This window comes from Pygocentrus nattereri, chromosome 18, assembly GCF_015220715.1.
Source record: "Pygocentrus nattereri isolate fPygNat1 chromosome 18, fPygNat1.pri, whole genome shotgun sequence".
In the NCBI taxonomy this organism is placed as follows: domain Eukaryota; kingdom Metazoa; phylum Chordata; class Actinopteri; order Characiformes; family Serrasalmidae; genus Pygocentrus; species Pygocentrus nattereri.
In genome coordinates this window covers 751,154-767,649 of record NC_051228.1, presented here as the reverse complement: position 1 = coordinate 767,649, position 16,496 = coordinate 751,154, and the positions used below count along the sequence as shown (strand labels likewise).

General features: G+C 40.0%; 1 protein-coding gene across 1 annotated transcript in view; it reads left to right on the top strand.

Moving 5' to 3' along the window:
- The window catches only part of ryr1a (ryanodine receptor 1a (skeletal)), a 138,240-nt gene that overhangs the window by 11,681 nt on the left and 110,063 nt on the right, over window positions 1-16,496 (top strand). Inside the window, exons 4-10 of the mRNA XM_037547310.1 lie at window positions 4,060-4,179; window positions 5,065-5,157; window positions 5,470-5,490; window positions 6,422-6,496; window positions 13,145-13,223; window positions 14,880-14,992; window positions 15,155-15,254. Of these exons, the coding sequence (XP_037403207.1) occupies window positions 4,060-4,179; window positions 5,065-5,157; window positions 5,470-5,490; window positions 6,422-6,496; window positions 13,145-13,223; window positions 14,880-14,992; window positions 15,155-15,254 (601 nt within the window). The remainder of the gene's footprint in view (window positions 1-4,059; window positions 4,180-5,064; window positions 5,158-5,469; window positions 5,491-6,421; window positions 6,497-13,144; window positions 13,224-14,879; window positions 14,993-15,154; window positions 15,255-16,496) is intronic.

Below are 16,496 nucleotides of genomic sequence, written 5' to 3'. Positions count from 1 at the left end.
TGAAGGAGGCGTGATGTTGGAGAAGAATGATCTGAAGGCCTCTAGAGCTCCAGCTGTGCCTTAGTTATTGTTCTGCATATTCTCAGATCTTCTATGTTTTAGGATTACTTGAGGTAACTTTACCAAACTTCTGTGACATGTTCAGTAGGCTCTGCCCACAAATGTCTTGTAGTTACTGAGATTGGACACAAGCTATAAAGAAAGCTGATAAAAATCAGAACACAACTCAGGTTTTATCACTGTGTAGGTATTGTGATATAAACCCAGTCCGTTCTACAGTTTCTCATTAGACTGAATGAATAACCGACTCTAAATGTAGGTATTGTGATATAAACCGAGTCCGTTCTACAGTTTCTCATTAGGCTGAATGAATAACCGACTCTAAATGTAGGTATTGTGATATAAACCGAGTCTGTTCTACAGTTTCTCATTAGACTGAATGAATAACCGACTCTAAATGTAGGTATTGTGATATAAACCCAGTCCGTTGTACAGTTTCTCATTAGGCTGAATGAATAACCGGCTCTAAATGTAGGTATTGTGATATAAACCGAGTCCGTTCTACAGTTTCTCATTAGGCTGAATGAATAACCGGCTCTAAATGTAGGTATTGTGATATAAACCGAGTCCGTTCTACAGTTTCTCATTAGACTGAATGAATAACCGACTCTAAATGTAGGTATTGTGATATAAACCGAGTCCGTTCTACAGTTTCTCATTAGACTGAATGAATAACCGACTCTAAATGTAGGTATTGTGATATAAACCCAGTCCGTTCTACAGTTTCTCATTAGGCTGAATGAATAACCGACTCTAAATGTAGGTATTGTGATATAAACCCAGTCCGTTCTACAGTTTCTCATTAGGCTGAATGAATAACCGGCTCTAAATGTAGGTATTGTGATATAAACCCAGTCCGTTCTACAGTTTCTCATTAGGCTGAATGAATAACCGGCTCTAAATGTAGGTATTGTGATATAAACCCAGTCCGTTCTACAGTTTCTCATTAGGCTGAATGAATAACCGACTCTAAATGTAGGTATTGTGATATAAACCGAGTCAGTTCTACAGTTTCTCGTTAGGCTGAATGAATAACCGACTCTAAATGTAGGTATTGTGATATAAACCGAGTCTGTTCTACAGTTTCTCATTAGGCTGAATGAATAACCGGCTCTAAATGTAGGTATTGTGATATAAACCGAGTCCGTTCTACAGTTTCTCATTAGACTGAATGAATAACCGACTCTAAATGTAGGTATTGTGATATAAACCGAGTCCGTTCTACAGTTTCTCATTAGACTGAATGAATAACCGACTCTAAATGTAGGTATTGTGATATAAACCGAGTCCGTTCTACAGTTTCTCATTAGGCTGAATGAATAACCGACTCTAAATGTAGGTATTGTGATATAAACCGAGTCTGTTCTACAGTTTCTCATTAGACTCAATGAATAACCGACTCTAAATGTAGGTATTGTGATATAAACCGAGTCTGTTCTACAGTTTCTCATTAGACTGAATGAATAACCGACTCTAAATGTAGGTATTGTGATATAAACCGAGTCTGTTCTACAGTTTCTCATTAGACTGAATGAATAACCGACTCTAAATGTAGGTATTGTGATATAAACCGAGTCTGTTCTACAGTTTCTCATTAGGCTGAATGAATAACCGACTCTAAATGTAGGTATTGTGATATAAACCGAGTCCGTTCTACAGTTTCTCATTAGACTGAATGAATAACCGACTCTAAATGTAGGTATTGTGATATAAACCGAGTCTGTTCTACAGTTTCTCATTAGACTGAATGAATAACCGACTCTAAATGTAGGTATTGTGATATAAACCGAGTCTGTTCTACAGTTTCTCATTAGACTGAATGAATAACCGGCTCTAAATGTAGGTATTGTGATATAAACCGAGTCTGTTCTACAGTTTCTCATTAGGCTGAATGAATAACCGACTCTAAATGTAGGTATTGTGATATAAACCGAGTCCGTTCTACAGTTTCTCATTAGACTGAATGAATAACCGACTCTAAATGTAGGTATTGTGATATAAACCGAGTCCGTTCTACAGTTTCTCATTAGACTGAATGAATAACCGACTCTAAATGTAGGTATTGTGATATAAACCGAGTCCGTTCTACAGTTTCTGATTAGACTGAATGAATAACCGGCTCTAAATGTAGGTATTGTGATATAAACCGAGTCCGTTCTACAGTTTCTCATTAGACTGAATGAATAACCGACTCTAAATGTAGGTATTGTGATATAAACCGAGTCCGTTCTACAGTTTCTCATTAGACTGAATGAATAACCGACTCTAAATGTAGGTATTGTGATATAAACCAAGTCCGTTCTACAGTTTCTCATTAGACTGAATGAGTAACCGACTCTAAATGTAGGTATTGTGATATAAACCGAGTCTGTTCTACAGTTTCTCATTAGACTGAATGAATAACCGACTCTAAATGTAGGTATTGTGATATAAGCAGATTGCCAGTGATCCAATCATGCAATATTTATGGAGATAAAACTGGCATTAATGCCAGTGTGACAGAACATATCAGACTATGTCAGAGATCATGTGATGTGGCTTGTGTGTTGGCACTGGTCTATTTTGAATGCTTGTATCATGGCCACGCTCCCCCAGCTGCAGCTGGTCCTCTCTAAATGTGTTCTGGCTGTAACCAGAGCCCGGGTGGGGATTAGCATCACACAGGCTGATCAAGGTTATACAGCGCGCTGTCGCTGATCAGTATCACGCGGCAAATCATTACCTGCTGAAACAGCACGGCACACGCGCCATACAGCCGATGGACCTGCGAGGAAGATACAGACAGAGCTTTTCATTAGAAGTCTTTGTGGGTTTAGATCGCAGGTGAACACTTCCACAGTCCGATCTTTATAAATCGCTGCTGTCAGAACAAAAACCTGTCCCCATTATCATCGTCTTGTCTGTCTTATCTCCGTTTTTAACATTTTTCAGTTTTTGACATAATTTTTAAAAAGTCCTGTTTTCCTTTACACTGTAAGCAAATTTCATGATGAATGGACCGAAAGAAATTCCACAAAATCACTTGGTTCTATTGACTCATATGAAAAGTAAAGTTATTTTCTTCTCCACTTTTCAGAGTTACCACTTTGGAGACATGAGGTTTTGTTCCGAGAGCAGCGACATGTTCTGAGTATTAAATTTATGTAATCCCTGTTTATATAATGTAACTGCCCAGCCGAGACGTTTGGCGTCTGACTTTTGCTTCTCTAGTTTAAGACACATTTTCAAAATCTGTTTATTTGTGTAGTTTCTGTTTATTCACTGAGAAGTGTTAACATTTGAATAAACAACGTTTATAGAATATTAATTAATAATTGTTTTATATATATGTATATCTAAATTAAATAATTATAAAAGTGAATGACTAGGCCTGATATAAAGTGATTTAGGCCAAACTGCTGTTGCTGACACTGAGCTAGATTGGTTACAGCTATGAAAGCGACTTGATTTACTGTTAAAACTATTTACTAAACTAATTTACAAAGGATAACAGGATAACACTCCACTGTTTTTTGGATTATCAGTTATTTTCTTAGATTATTTTGTACATATTTTGACATAAAAAGCAGATCTATACTTTATTCACATTTTATTTATCCCTTTATTTAAATACAGTGCACCAAGTAATGCCAAACCCTGCTTATATGATTTTTACAAAAAATGTGGCGTATCACTGCTGTCAGAACAAAACCTTGTATCTCCAAAATGCTAACTTTATAGGATAAGGAAAAAACATACTTTACCTTTAACGCAAGTCAATGGAACCAGACTTTTGGGGCCGTTTCTTTTCTTCCATTCACCATGAAGTTTACACACAATGTAAAGGACAACAGGACAACCCGAAATCAACAAAAAATGGAGAGACGAGGTTTCGTTCCGACGGCCGTGACAAACTTCAGACACCAAACACATTTCACTGTTTTTCAGGTAAAAGGGAAAACCGTGCTTTAGGTTTTTGGCTGAACTATGGCTTTAATGTGGTGTTTGTTGTGAGTGTAGGAGGATCAGGTGGTGCTGCAGTGCACGGCGACCATACTGAAGGAGCAAATCAAGCTGTGCCTGTCCTGTGAGGGATTTGGGAATCGCCTGTGCTTCCTGGAAACCACATCCAACGCTCAGGTACTGACTCTCACCAGCGGATCTGATCAGAAGTTTGGGGACACTTTGCTTTCTTTTAAACTTTCTCACTGTTGCCTGTCAGTGCAGTAAGAAAACATCCCTGTAGTGGTCTAAAGGTGGTTTAAAGGGGAATTCCACCAGTTTTTCAAAATTATTGCACAACTGAGATGCAAACAGAGAGATTCAGAGCAGTTTGGTGTGACACAGTTCAGATTTCTTTACAGTGGTGGTGATAGGAACCAGGCGTCGCCATGACTACAGAACAAATTTTATTTACTATGCAAAAATCTGGAATAATGAGTTTTCTTTGGGGACTATTTTGCCGCACAGCGCCCTGCATGTCTCCCTCCACCATGAATGGAGTTGAAGTTCTCTAAACTCTCATAAAACAGCGTCTCAGTCATCAGGCAGTGAATTCAGAACCAGTTCATGTAGGAACTTTCTGTAGGAGCTTTTAGAGGGACGTCTGGTTCCCATCACCACCACTGTGAGGAGCTTTTAGAGGGACGTCTGGTTCCTATCACCACCACTGTGAGCAGCTCTGACTCAGTAAATTTATCTAGAACCGAGCGATTCACAACAAACCGCTCTGAATTACATCTTAACCATCTAATTATGCAGAAATTCATATCATAAAGGAAAAATCAGTGAGATTTTCCTTTAAACACCTGAAAGGTTGGAGTACTGATATCATGACAAGGTTATAAAAGGAGTGCCAATTGGCTTTTTTCAGAAGGTAGAACCTTAAACGGTTTCCTCATTAACATACTAAGGTATTAAATACTGACGAAGAAAAACGCGACAGTAAACATCAACAGTTTAAATTCCAGGTGTCCTCGATTATTTTGGGCTTTTGTATCTCAGCAATGTTGTTTTGTCTTTCAGAATGTGCCGCCCGATCTGGCTATCTGCTGCTTTATCCTGGAGCAGTCCTTATCTGTCCGCGCTCTTCAGGAGATGCTCTCTCATACCAGTGAGGTGAGCACACACAGAGTTTAAAACGTTTTAAAACCTGTATAGCACAATATATATTGTATTTGTATATGTAGTGTATTTCCATTACCCTGATTGTGCCCTTCAGGGCAATGCACAAAATTAGAAACACCCACCTTGTGCTTCCACTCACTGGCCACTTTATCAGAAACACCCACCTTGTGCTTCCACTCACTGGCCACTTTATCAGAAACACCCACCTTGTGATTCAGCTAGGTTAGGATTGAAGATTGATGATTCTATATTAGAATTCCTATCTTTTATTTCTAATGTTCCTCTCGTGCTTCTCCTGGTCAGGCAGTGGATTTGGATAAATGGGTATGTATGGGTGTCTTTGTTCTGGTGATGAACCTTACTGTGTGTTTCTCTTTAGTTCTGTTTTTCCCTCACACTGCGCTTCTGTTTTTAACAATGACAATCAATTACTTTTACACACACACACACACACACACACACACACACACCCCAAAGGCTCTGTATTAATCTACAACTGCTAGCATAAACAAGATATGACTGAGGTCATAAAATAGTCGTAATAAATATTTAGATGACTGTTTTCCAGCCAGAGTTAAACAGGCTGTTTCTGTTCCTGTGCCTTGAAGACAGATATATGTAAATGAGCTCTGTTCTGATTGCCTGCCTGGTATTGCCATTTGAACGTGAATGGGAGGGGCTAAACTGCTGCAGGCTGAATAGATTGTTTTTGTGGCATCACGAAAACAGTGAACTGAAAATGGGCTTAATTTTTAATACAGGGACTGGAGAGTGAACAGTAGTCTGGAACAGTACATGCTGGGGCTATATAAGTCACACTGTGCATGGAGACGTGTCCAAATTTATTACTCTGAACATTTCATTACTATCATAAACACAGACAAACACTATACCTTCCTTTAATCCTTCACTCAGATCTCACCTGGTTTTTTTTACTTATGTCATTCATTTCAATAATTTGCATTGTAAAGTTTTACTTTTATCCGTGGTAAAACAACCCTTTAATCCTTCTTGTTGACATTTCTTTGTGGTGTGTGTGATTCTGGTTTGGTTAACCCAAATTCAGTCACCTGCGCTCACTCACTGGTCCACACTAATCATGATTGTGTTGGCTCTTCTGCAACCGTCCGTACTCTTGATGCCTCTTGCCGAACAGTATATTCACCGTATATTACTGCCGGCTTCCTGATGGCTGCACATTCCACTCATTGTTAAAGATGTCAGTTTGCCGTATTTGTGTTTTAATTATTCCCAGTCATCACAAGGCGGAGGCCACCGGACGCTGCTGTATGGACACGCCATCCTGCTCAGACACACGCACTCCGGCATGGTGAGCCCTACAGTTACACTCATATACACACTGTATCTATATACTGTATCTCTACTGCACTCTTAATAATAAAGGTTCATCAATTGTAGGGCTGGGCAATATGAAAATATACACTATATGGACAAAAGTATATGTACACACCTAATCACTGAGTTCAGGTGTTTCAGCCACACAGATTTCTAACAGGTGTATGAAATCAAGCACATAGTCTCGCAGTCTCCATAGAAAAACACTAGCAGTAGAGGGTAGCACTGAAGAGCTCAGTGACTTTAAACATGCCTGTTATAGGATGCCACCTCTGCCACATGTCAGTTTATGAAATTTCTGGCCTGCTAGATCTGCCCCAGACAACTGTAAGTCTAGGAGCGACAGCAGCTCAGCCACGAATCCGTAGACCACGCAAACTCACACAGTGTTGCTGCTGAGTGCTGAAGCACTCAGTACCTGTCCTCTGTTGCATCATCACTAAAGAGGTCCAAACTGCCTCTTTAAGCAACCTCTTTTAAAACTATTATGTGACTGCAAATCGTTTTTTAATTTGTTTGTCAGTGGTTAATTTATCAACTCCTGTACTTTATATTTAGGTCTTTCATTTTGGTTTCATAACAAGGTTCTGAGTATATAGAACATTTTTGCTTTAACTCATATGGAGGAACCAGCTTAGGATCCATAAAGAACATTTTAAGAAGATGTTCTGTTTGAGAAGGTATGATGAACGTTTTTAAGAGTTCTTTGTAGCACCTGCCAAAAATAGGTCTTCAGTGGGATTGCTCCAGAGAACCTGGTTTGGTTCCACCTGGCACCTTTATTTTTTTTTTTTTTTTTTTTTAATTTTTTTATTGGCTTTTTGAAATTAAAAAACACAAAAATAAATAAACAGTAATAATAATAATGATAAAATGAATAAAATCCCACCCAAAACAAACAAACAATGAGCGCTGCAATAAATATCTCTGCATAATCACACAAACATGTATACATGCACACATGGGAATAATGAGATGATCAACAAAAGTGCAGGAGACAGGTAAATAAGTAACATATATGAAATAGGTAAAATAAACGGGCAGCCAGTCCTCCTGTTCCAGGGATAAGTAATGAATTATGTTTTCTGTAAAAAGGAAAGTAGTGGTTCCCAAATCCTCCGGAACTTGTCAGAATTGTGGTTGAGGTCATGAGTCAGCTTCTCAAGAGGAATAAGAACAGAAATCTGTGTTATCCACATGTCAACTGTAGGGACCTGGGGGGTGGACCACCTCAGCAAAATACATTTTTTCGCCAAAAATAAAAGAATTATCAGCAGAGATTTGGTATATGTGTCAAAAGAAATATCTGGAGTATGATTAAAGAAACAGAAAGAAGGAGTCAGTAAAAATTGTTTACCGGTGACTTCTTGGATTACAGAATGAACCCCCTTCCAGAAAGTTTTTATAAGGTCACATGTCCAAAACAAATGCATAAATGTACCTCTATGTATCTTACATTTATAACAAAGATTAGAGGTGTCAGGGAACATTCTCTGGAGGCGAACAGGTGTATAATAAGTCCGGTAAAAAAATTTAAAATTCTGTTCATGAATAGAGATGGAAGTACATTTAGGGAAAACCCCTTTACAAATCTTGTCCCAATCTGCAGGATTAAATGTCACCTCCAGATCGCGCTCCCACAACACCTTCAGAGAGTCGTAACCTGAAGAATCAGAATAAAGCAGTAAGGTATAAATCCTGGAAATAAGTCCTTTAGGAGATTTGGCCAAAACCACAGCATTTTCCAGCTCTGACAGTTCCATACGAATCCTACCTGACTTCAAAAGAGAACCTATAAAGTGACGAATTTGAAGATACTTATAAAAATCTTTATGGGGAATATTAAAATCAGCCCTGATTTGATTAAATGATTTAACAGAGTCGGAGTCCAATAGGTCTGTGAAGTTTGACAAACCCTTAGATGTCCATTCCATCAAGCCAATACTCCTAATCTGTGCTGGTAAATCTGGATTCAAAACCAGAGGAGACCGGAAAGAAAAAGCAGGAGAAATATTAAGGTACTTCTTCACATCTCGCCAAACTAATAGTATGTTATAAACAATTATGTTATTCTTGAGATGATTTAACAAATCTATGTTATTGATAAAAGGAAGAGAATTAAGACTTCTAGGATAACAAGACTGAGATTCAAGACCCAACCATAAGGAATCTTTCCTGTCCATAAACCAATTTGACATTATTTTTAGTTGTGCTGACCAGTAATATAATTGTAGAGTAGGCAGTGACAAGCCTCCGAGATCCTTTGGTTTAGTCAGAATAGAGAACTTAACTCTTTGGTGTTTGTTGTTCCAAATATAGCAAGATATGTGAGAATTCAGTGACTTAAAAAATGCAGGGGTCAGATAACACGGAAGATTTTGAAATAAATAATTGAATCGAGGAAGAATATTCATTTTAATAGTGTTGATTCTCCCAAGAAGAGAAGTTGGTAGGGAGGCCCAAATTGTTAGATCATTCTTAACCTTTTGAATTAGAGGTGAATAATTAGTTTCAAACAAATTATTTAAATTAGGAGTGACAAAAATACCCAAATATTTAAAACCCCTCCTAGACATATGAAAAGGAGATTGTATTGACATATCCTGGGGGAAATTAAAGGGCGTAGCGACCGACTTCCCCAGGTTAATCTTATAACCCGACAAAGTGCTGAATGTGGCTATAGATTTCAACAAGGCCGGAACTGATTTCTCGGGTTCACACATGTATAAAAGGACATCGTCTGCAAATAGGGAAATAACATGTCTTTCTTTACCTACTATAATCCCAGATATATCGGGATTGGTTCTGATAGCCTCGGCCAATGGTTCAATAAACAATAAAAACAATAAAGGTGACAAAGGGCACCCCTGTCTACAGCCTCTGCTCACTGGGAAGCCTTCAGACAATAAGCCATTTGTATTAACTGTGGCTATTGGATCCGAATAGAAAGATTTGATAATGTTAATGAAATTAGAGCCTAGACCGAATTTTACTAATACCGAGAACAGAAATGACCATTCCACTCGGTCAAAGGCCTTTTCGGCATCAAGAGAGACTATAAGCGCTGGGTTTTTATGAGTGTTAAGATACTGAACAACATTAAGAACACGGCGTACATTGTCTGTGCCATACCTTGATTTTACAAACCCTGCCTGATCCGGATTTATTATTTTTGGAAGAATATTTTCCAACCTCCGAGCTAGTATCTTTGCAACAATTTTGTAGTCCACATTGAGGAGACTAATAGGTCTAAAGGAGGAACAGTCCAGGGGGTTTTTATCTTTTTTTAGAAGTAAACTAATGGAAGCGTTTTTCCAGGAAGGAGGGATACCCTCTCTTAAAATACCATTAATGGCTGGCATAAAAATTGGGTGGATCTCTGGCCAGAATTTCTTAAAAAATTCCAATGGAAACCCATCTGGGCCTGGACACTTCCCATTTGGCATAGATTGGATTGCAGCCAAGACCTCTTCTGGTGTGAATGCAGCATCTAAAGTGGAACGATCCTCCTCTGTAATGGTAGGCAAAGAGATATTGTTCAAATATGAAATGATATTATCAATGTCCGCCTTATCTGAATCTTTGGGTTATGTGTAATATCCCCATTCTGTGTTCTTATCATATTAATTGAGCGATCATTATTTAGATTTTTCATTTGGTAGGCAAGCAGACGACTGGACTTATTTCCAAATTCATGATATTTCTGTTTAGTATAAAGTAACAATTTCTGGACCTGACGAGTATAATCTATATTAAGTTCAGTCTTAACAGCCACTAATGCCTTTAAGTTTACTGATGTAGGTGATTGTTTGTGTATTTGTTCCAGCCTGATCATTTCTTTTTCGAGGTTCCTTCTGTTTTCCTCCATAGCCTTTTTCTGATAAGAGCTATAAGAAATAAGATAACCACGTAAGGTGGCTTTGGCTGCATCCCAGATCATAGCAGAGGACACTGGAGAGCTTTTATTATCGAGCCAGAATTGGGATAAATTACGCCGAACAAAGTTACAAAAAGACTCACTATTTAAAAATGAGGTGTTGAGTCTCCACGTGGGAGTTCTAGGAATGTTACAAAACGGATTAATATATAGATGTACAGGAGCGTGGTCTGATAAGACAATAGGGTCTATACGGCAGGTCTGGACAGAATGTAAAAAGTTTTTAGGAATAAAGAAATAGTCCAGTCTAGAATACGAATTATGGGGATGTGAATAAAATGTGTAGTCTCTCACTTTAGGATTTAAATGTCGCCATATATCTATCAATCCGGTATTAGTGCATAAATTTTTAAGGACGGCAGACGATCTCGGATTAGACATACTTGCAGGGGAGGATTTGTCCAGAGAGGCATTCCATATACAATTGAAATCACCGGCTAAGAAGCCCAGGCCACTACAATGTTGATTAAACATCAAAATCATTTGTGACATAAACTGAGGTGAATCATTGTTTGGGGCATAAATATTGAGAATAGTTATATGTTGTTCAAAAATTAAGCCACTAATTAAGATAAATCTGCCTTCCGAGTCCTTTTCTTCATGTGTCAAAATGAAAGGAACGTTCTTATTTAGAAGGATGGCTGTGCCTTTCTTATTCTGTGAATGAGAGGAGAAATAAACTTGGCCTACCCAGTCCCTTTTAAGTTTCAGATGTTCTATGTCAGAGAGCCTAGTTTCCTGAAGTAGCGCTATGTTGGTTTTTTGTTTTTTCAAAAATGTTAAAATCTTCTTCCTTTTAATTACATGGCCCAAACCTTGGACGTTCCAAGTGGTAAGTTTAAGAGAACCAGACATAAGAGCCACAAAGCTGGAAAATGCTTGGATAACAGGAGCTGAATATGGAAGAAATAGTCAAAATGTAAGCAATTATAAAAAAGAATAAACCTAGACTCCAGTTATTTAACCAAAAAGAAACACAAAAATTTGAACAGCAGCGCTTACCCTCCCCTATCCTGTCCCCAAACGACAGGAAAAAACTACCCCTAAAGAAGTCACAGTGCATTCTAAACTTAGTCCAAGTCTTCATTTAACAAGTAGATCACAGTAACAACTAAGACACCCTAAACAGTGTCCATACTCCAGGCTGAATAATAAACACCACTGAGAAACACCCAAGAAGGATGGATTTCAAAATTATGCTTGACCACACCGTTTATACCAGGTGTACTTTAAATACGGAATAGAAGAGAAACGAAACTAAAATCACCCTTTATCGAAAGGAGAGAACTATAAGTGAAATCAAGTCTTTTATATAAACTGTTCTCATAGAGTTCGTATGGTGGTCACAAAAAAAGTGCAATGCTCGGCGGGGGCTCAGTGTACACCTAACGTCCGTCTTTCTCCATTGTGGCTGATAACAGTAACGGTAAAAATTACCTCAATTAAGAGTGTCCAGGAATGCAGCCGCAGACTCGGGAGTGTCAAAAAGGCGAATTCGGCCTTCGTGAAGACACCGGAGGCGGGCTGGGTAGGCAAAACCACGATATTTATTATGACGTGCCAGCGCTTTCCCCACGGCGTCGAACTCTCGCCGCCTCCGCAGGACCTCCGCAGACAGATCAGGGTAGAAGCGTAGCTGGGAACCACCGTGTTGGATGTCGCGTTTCTTCATCGCCGCTCGGAGCACAGCCTCTCGTTGTGGATAACGTAAGAACCGAACCAGGACGCTCCTCGGGGGCTTGTCTGGAGCCGGGGCAGGGGCTAGGGCTCGATGGGCACGTTCAATCTCCAGTGGAGGAAAGTCAGCAGGCAGACCGACTAAAGTCGGCAGTGTTGACTGGAGAAAGTCCGCGAGAGAGATATTGCCTTCAGTTTTCTCTGGTAGGTTGATAATTTTCAGGTTTTTGCGTCGGCTACGGTTTTCTAAGTCGTCGATTTTCAGTTGTAGGTGCTCCACTATTTTTTCCGTGGCGGCTACACGGGTGCCGTAAGCACTGTAACTGTCCTCTGTAGCGGAGACCCTCTCCTCGACCTCTTCCAAGCGCTTTTCCAAGTCCGTCACTCTGTTAGAGAGAGCCGACAAAGAGCTCTCCACCGCGGCCACAGACACCTTTATCTCACTCAGCGCACCGTCAATGATATCTAGACGAGCGCCGACTGAATCATCCATATCGTTCACCTGAGAGGCCACAGACTTTATTTCAGCCAAAATCTGCTCCATCGTTACTCGGCTAGGTGTTAGCTCTGAGGTGTTAGCGTCCGCTTCACTGACCTGGCTCGGAACATGTGAGGCCGCTTGTTGAACAGTTTTCTTTTTGACGGCAGGACCCGACGATGAAAAAATAGGAAATTCTTTGTCGCGTTGCGGTCTAGGCATCTCTAGAGTACCGTTCGACTGGCAGTATTGAGTTTACTCGGAGAAAATTACGGATTAATTTGAAGCCTGGAGCGGAGAAAAGTTTCAGGCGTCCATCTTGAACCGGATCACGTGACCCTTCGGCACCTTTATTTTTAAGAGTGTGAAAACGTTCACACAGACACACAGTCCCGTATCTCCTTCCTCTGCGCTGTGCCTGTCTCACTGTTTTATACGGCTCCTCTAAAGGATCCTCTCAGTGATCTATGATGTTATTATATTTGGGATGCTGTTTGTGGAGATGCTGATTTCCTCTGGTTGTGTTTCAGTATCTGAGCTGTCTGACCACCTCGCGCTCCCTCACGGACAAGCTGGCCTTCGACGTCGGCTTACAGGAGGACTCGACAGGTGGAAATTAGACTTAGACGGTGAACTCTGTGTTGCTAATAGACAAACTACACCCTTATAAAAGATTCAGTAAAGACGATGGACAATGAACATGCAGGATTTAAGGGTTCTCTGCATCATGAACATGTTCTTTACATTGATGGAGAATGTGCTTTAGAACCATTTTGAAATGTGTTCTGTGTGGCACCAAAAAAGGTTCCTCTCATGTTATAACATGTAATCATGTTATATTACAGCAACAATAGAACCCTTTTTGGTGCTGTATGGAACTGTGACATGCGTTCGACCCCACAAACACCCAGCGGTGATGAACCTTGGCGAGGACAGCAGGGTGAGAGCTTCACTGCACCTCGTGCTCGACCCAGGCAGCTGAGCCGCAAGCTGAGCAGCGAGCTCTCATTCCCCCTCGGCTCAGGTGCTCAGAGCCAGCTGATGCTGATTGGCTGGCAGCGTGAGCGCCTTTTAAATAGAGCTGAGAGGGAACAGATGAGAGAGAGAGGGACGAGCAGCAACAAAAGACTGGAAGAGCTGAAAAGCTTGAGTAAAAAGACTGAAGAGCCGAGCCGGCTGGAGCTCGGACAAGTGGCCAGTGTGTCTTTGGTTTTGGTCTGAGTTTGTATTTATTTGGTGTGTGATTAAAGAAACATGGCTGCCGTAACCCTGAACCCTGCCTCCAGCGTCCTCCTTCAGCCTGGGGTAGCACATGACGTGCTACAGGAACCTTTTCAAAAAGGTTCTGTATAGAACCATCTACAGCACATTCTCCATCAGTCTAAAGAAGACGTTCATGATGCAAAGAACCCTTAAATCACACAGAGGGTTCTTTGAGTGTACATGTTTCTATGTAGAACCATTTTCTTTACTATACTAGTTTACCAACTAATATAAAGGAATACTAAATATTTTTATAAAAATTTTTTCTTTTATTTTACTATTTACTTTTATTTTGAACCTTTTTAATGTATCATGTGATTGGGGGAGTCCTGACTAGTGGATGGAACTGAAAACAACTAAATTGGAGAGAAAATTGGAAAAAATCCCAAAAATATATATATGTAAACAATCTTACTCTCTGCTCTTATTTCTCTTGTTTTGTTATTGTTTTGCTGTTCGGTGCAAAACAAGAGTCTCGTTTCCTCTCAAGCTTCCTTCCACTTGCTCTGATGGAGTTTTTCTTGCCACTGTCATCTTTGGCAGTACCCAATTAGTCTCGGACATGGAATTGCTGTAAGGTTGCTTTGTGATGTTGCCTGTTATTATTATTGTTATTATTATGAATAATAATAATGATAATTTTTATTTATATGCCACTTTTCATACCGATGGCAGTTCAAAGTGCTTTACAGACAGGTAGTAAAAAAAGTTGTGAAAAGTGAGCGCTGAGCTTTATTGTCTAATAAAAGGTGGAATTGAGTCCCACAGTTTAGAAGCATGACAACTTGATAACCTTGATAGCTTGATAAGCTCTCCAGGTTTTCTGTATTTTACAGCAGGTGTTTGTAGAAGGTCAGTAAAAAAAATCCAAAATGTTTTTTTCTGAAAGAATTTCACACGTGCATTACCATCATGCGAACTGCCCATTCGTTGAGAAGGTACGTTTTAATCAATAACCCTAGAGTGTGTAAGAAGTGGCAGGTGTGTCTGTTTATGCGACAGGTGAGGCGTGCTGGTGGACCATCCACCCTGCATCTAAGCAGAGGTCCGAGGGTGAGAAAGTCAGGGTGGGTGACGACCTCATCCTGGTCAGCGTGTCATCCGAAAGGTACCTGGTAAGTATTTTAGGAGAAAATAAGCAAATGTGGTTGTGGAATTAGACAAACCTGCAGGCATCGTCTGGTAGGCCAGTCGAAACACAGCAGGACTGATAAGACGCCCTGACAGTGTCACCTCTGGCCTTTTGGAGAAAGTGAGATGTGTGTGTGTTTTTGCAGCATCTCTCCTACGCCAGCGGAGACCTGATGGTGGACGCCTCCTTCATGCAGACCCTGTGGAACATGAATCCAGTCTGCTCTGGCTGTGAAATGGCTGAAGGTACAAACACATGCAAAGCTAAACGCAAATAGGCGACAATTACATTATAAACTACAAAATTATGTGCTGTGTTAAGAGCATTCCTGTCATTGCTGAATGTATACATGTGGTCACAGCACCGTTTGTAACACCCATTTCACACCAGATGTGACACGGTGTGCATGTTAATCCAGAACATGTGTTAATCCAGTTAATCCAGAATCCAGAACACGGCGCACGTGTTAATCCGGAACCACTCTGCAAAGCGAGAGTGGTTGTTGTTTGTGTTGGGCTTTTATGTAATATAAACATGTGTATTGTCTGTTTATTACTCATATTAACTTCATGTAGATGACAAAGAGATCAACAATAAATCTCGAACAGCTGCCGTGACTGTTGTTCGCTTTCTCACCAGGTGATGTAGCTCTGTATGAAGAGGAGGAGATGCTGTGTGTTCACAGCATTAACCTACTGAACAGATGTCAGTCAGCCTGTCAAAGAGCTAAAACTAGATTTGTCGATTTGTTTATTAGTGTAGATTGTACGTTGTAGCATAGACACCGCATTTCTTTGCTGTTCCTGCATAGAAGTGTTAGAAATAGCGTAGTTTTGGTATGAAATGGGCTTAACACTCAAAACTGTTGTCACCATATTTCAGATCTGATTAAAGTGGTGAAAAGTCATTTTTATCACATTAGTTAACAACATAACACATAAATCATTAAAAATCCTAATGAATAGTGCCCTCCACAAATATTCAAACACCTGGCAAATACACCTGGAGACATTAGTTAGGTCTTGGGGTCAGAAAGCTCCCAAACTACGATCAAACACCGCCTGTATAATCTCAGGTTGTTTGCCAGAAGTAAGATCTGCTCTCAAGGATCAGCAAACTCAAGCTCAGTTTGCCAGATGTTACTGACATTTTCAGTGGGACCATGTTTTATGGTCAGATGAGACCAAAATAGAGGTTTTTGGCAACAAACACCAGAGATGAGTTTGGTATAGACAAAAAGAAGAAAAGTACTTCATCCCCACAGTGAAGTATGGAGGTGGTTCAGTGGTACAGTGTGCTGTTTTTATTGAGATACAAGTTCAAGAGACTTTGTCGTCATTTCAGCTATCTACAACGAAGCAACATTTTTCCAGAACCAACACAGGAGCACGAGTACAAAACAATACAATATACACAGTGCACATAATAGAGAACAGTAAATATGAGCCAGGAAGCTTAAACTGGGCCACAGTTTGGATCTTCCAGGA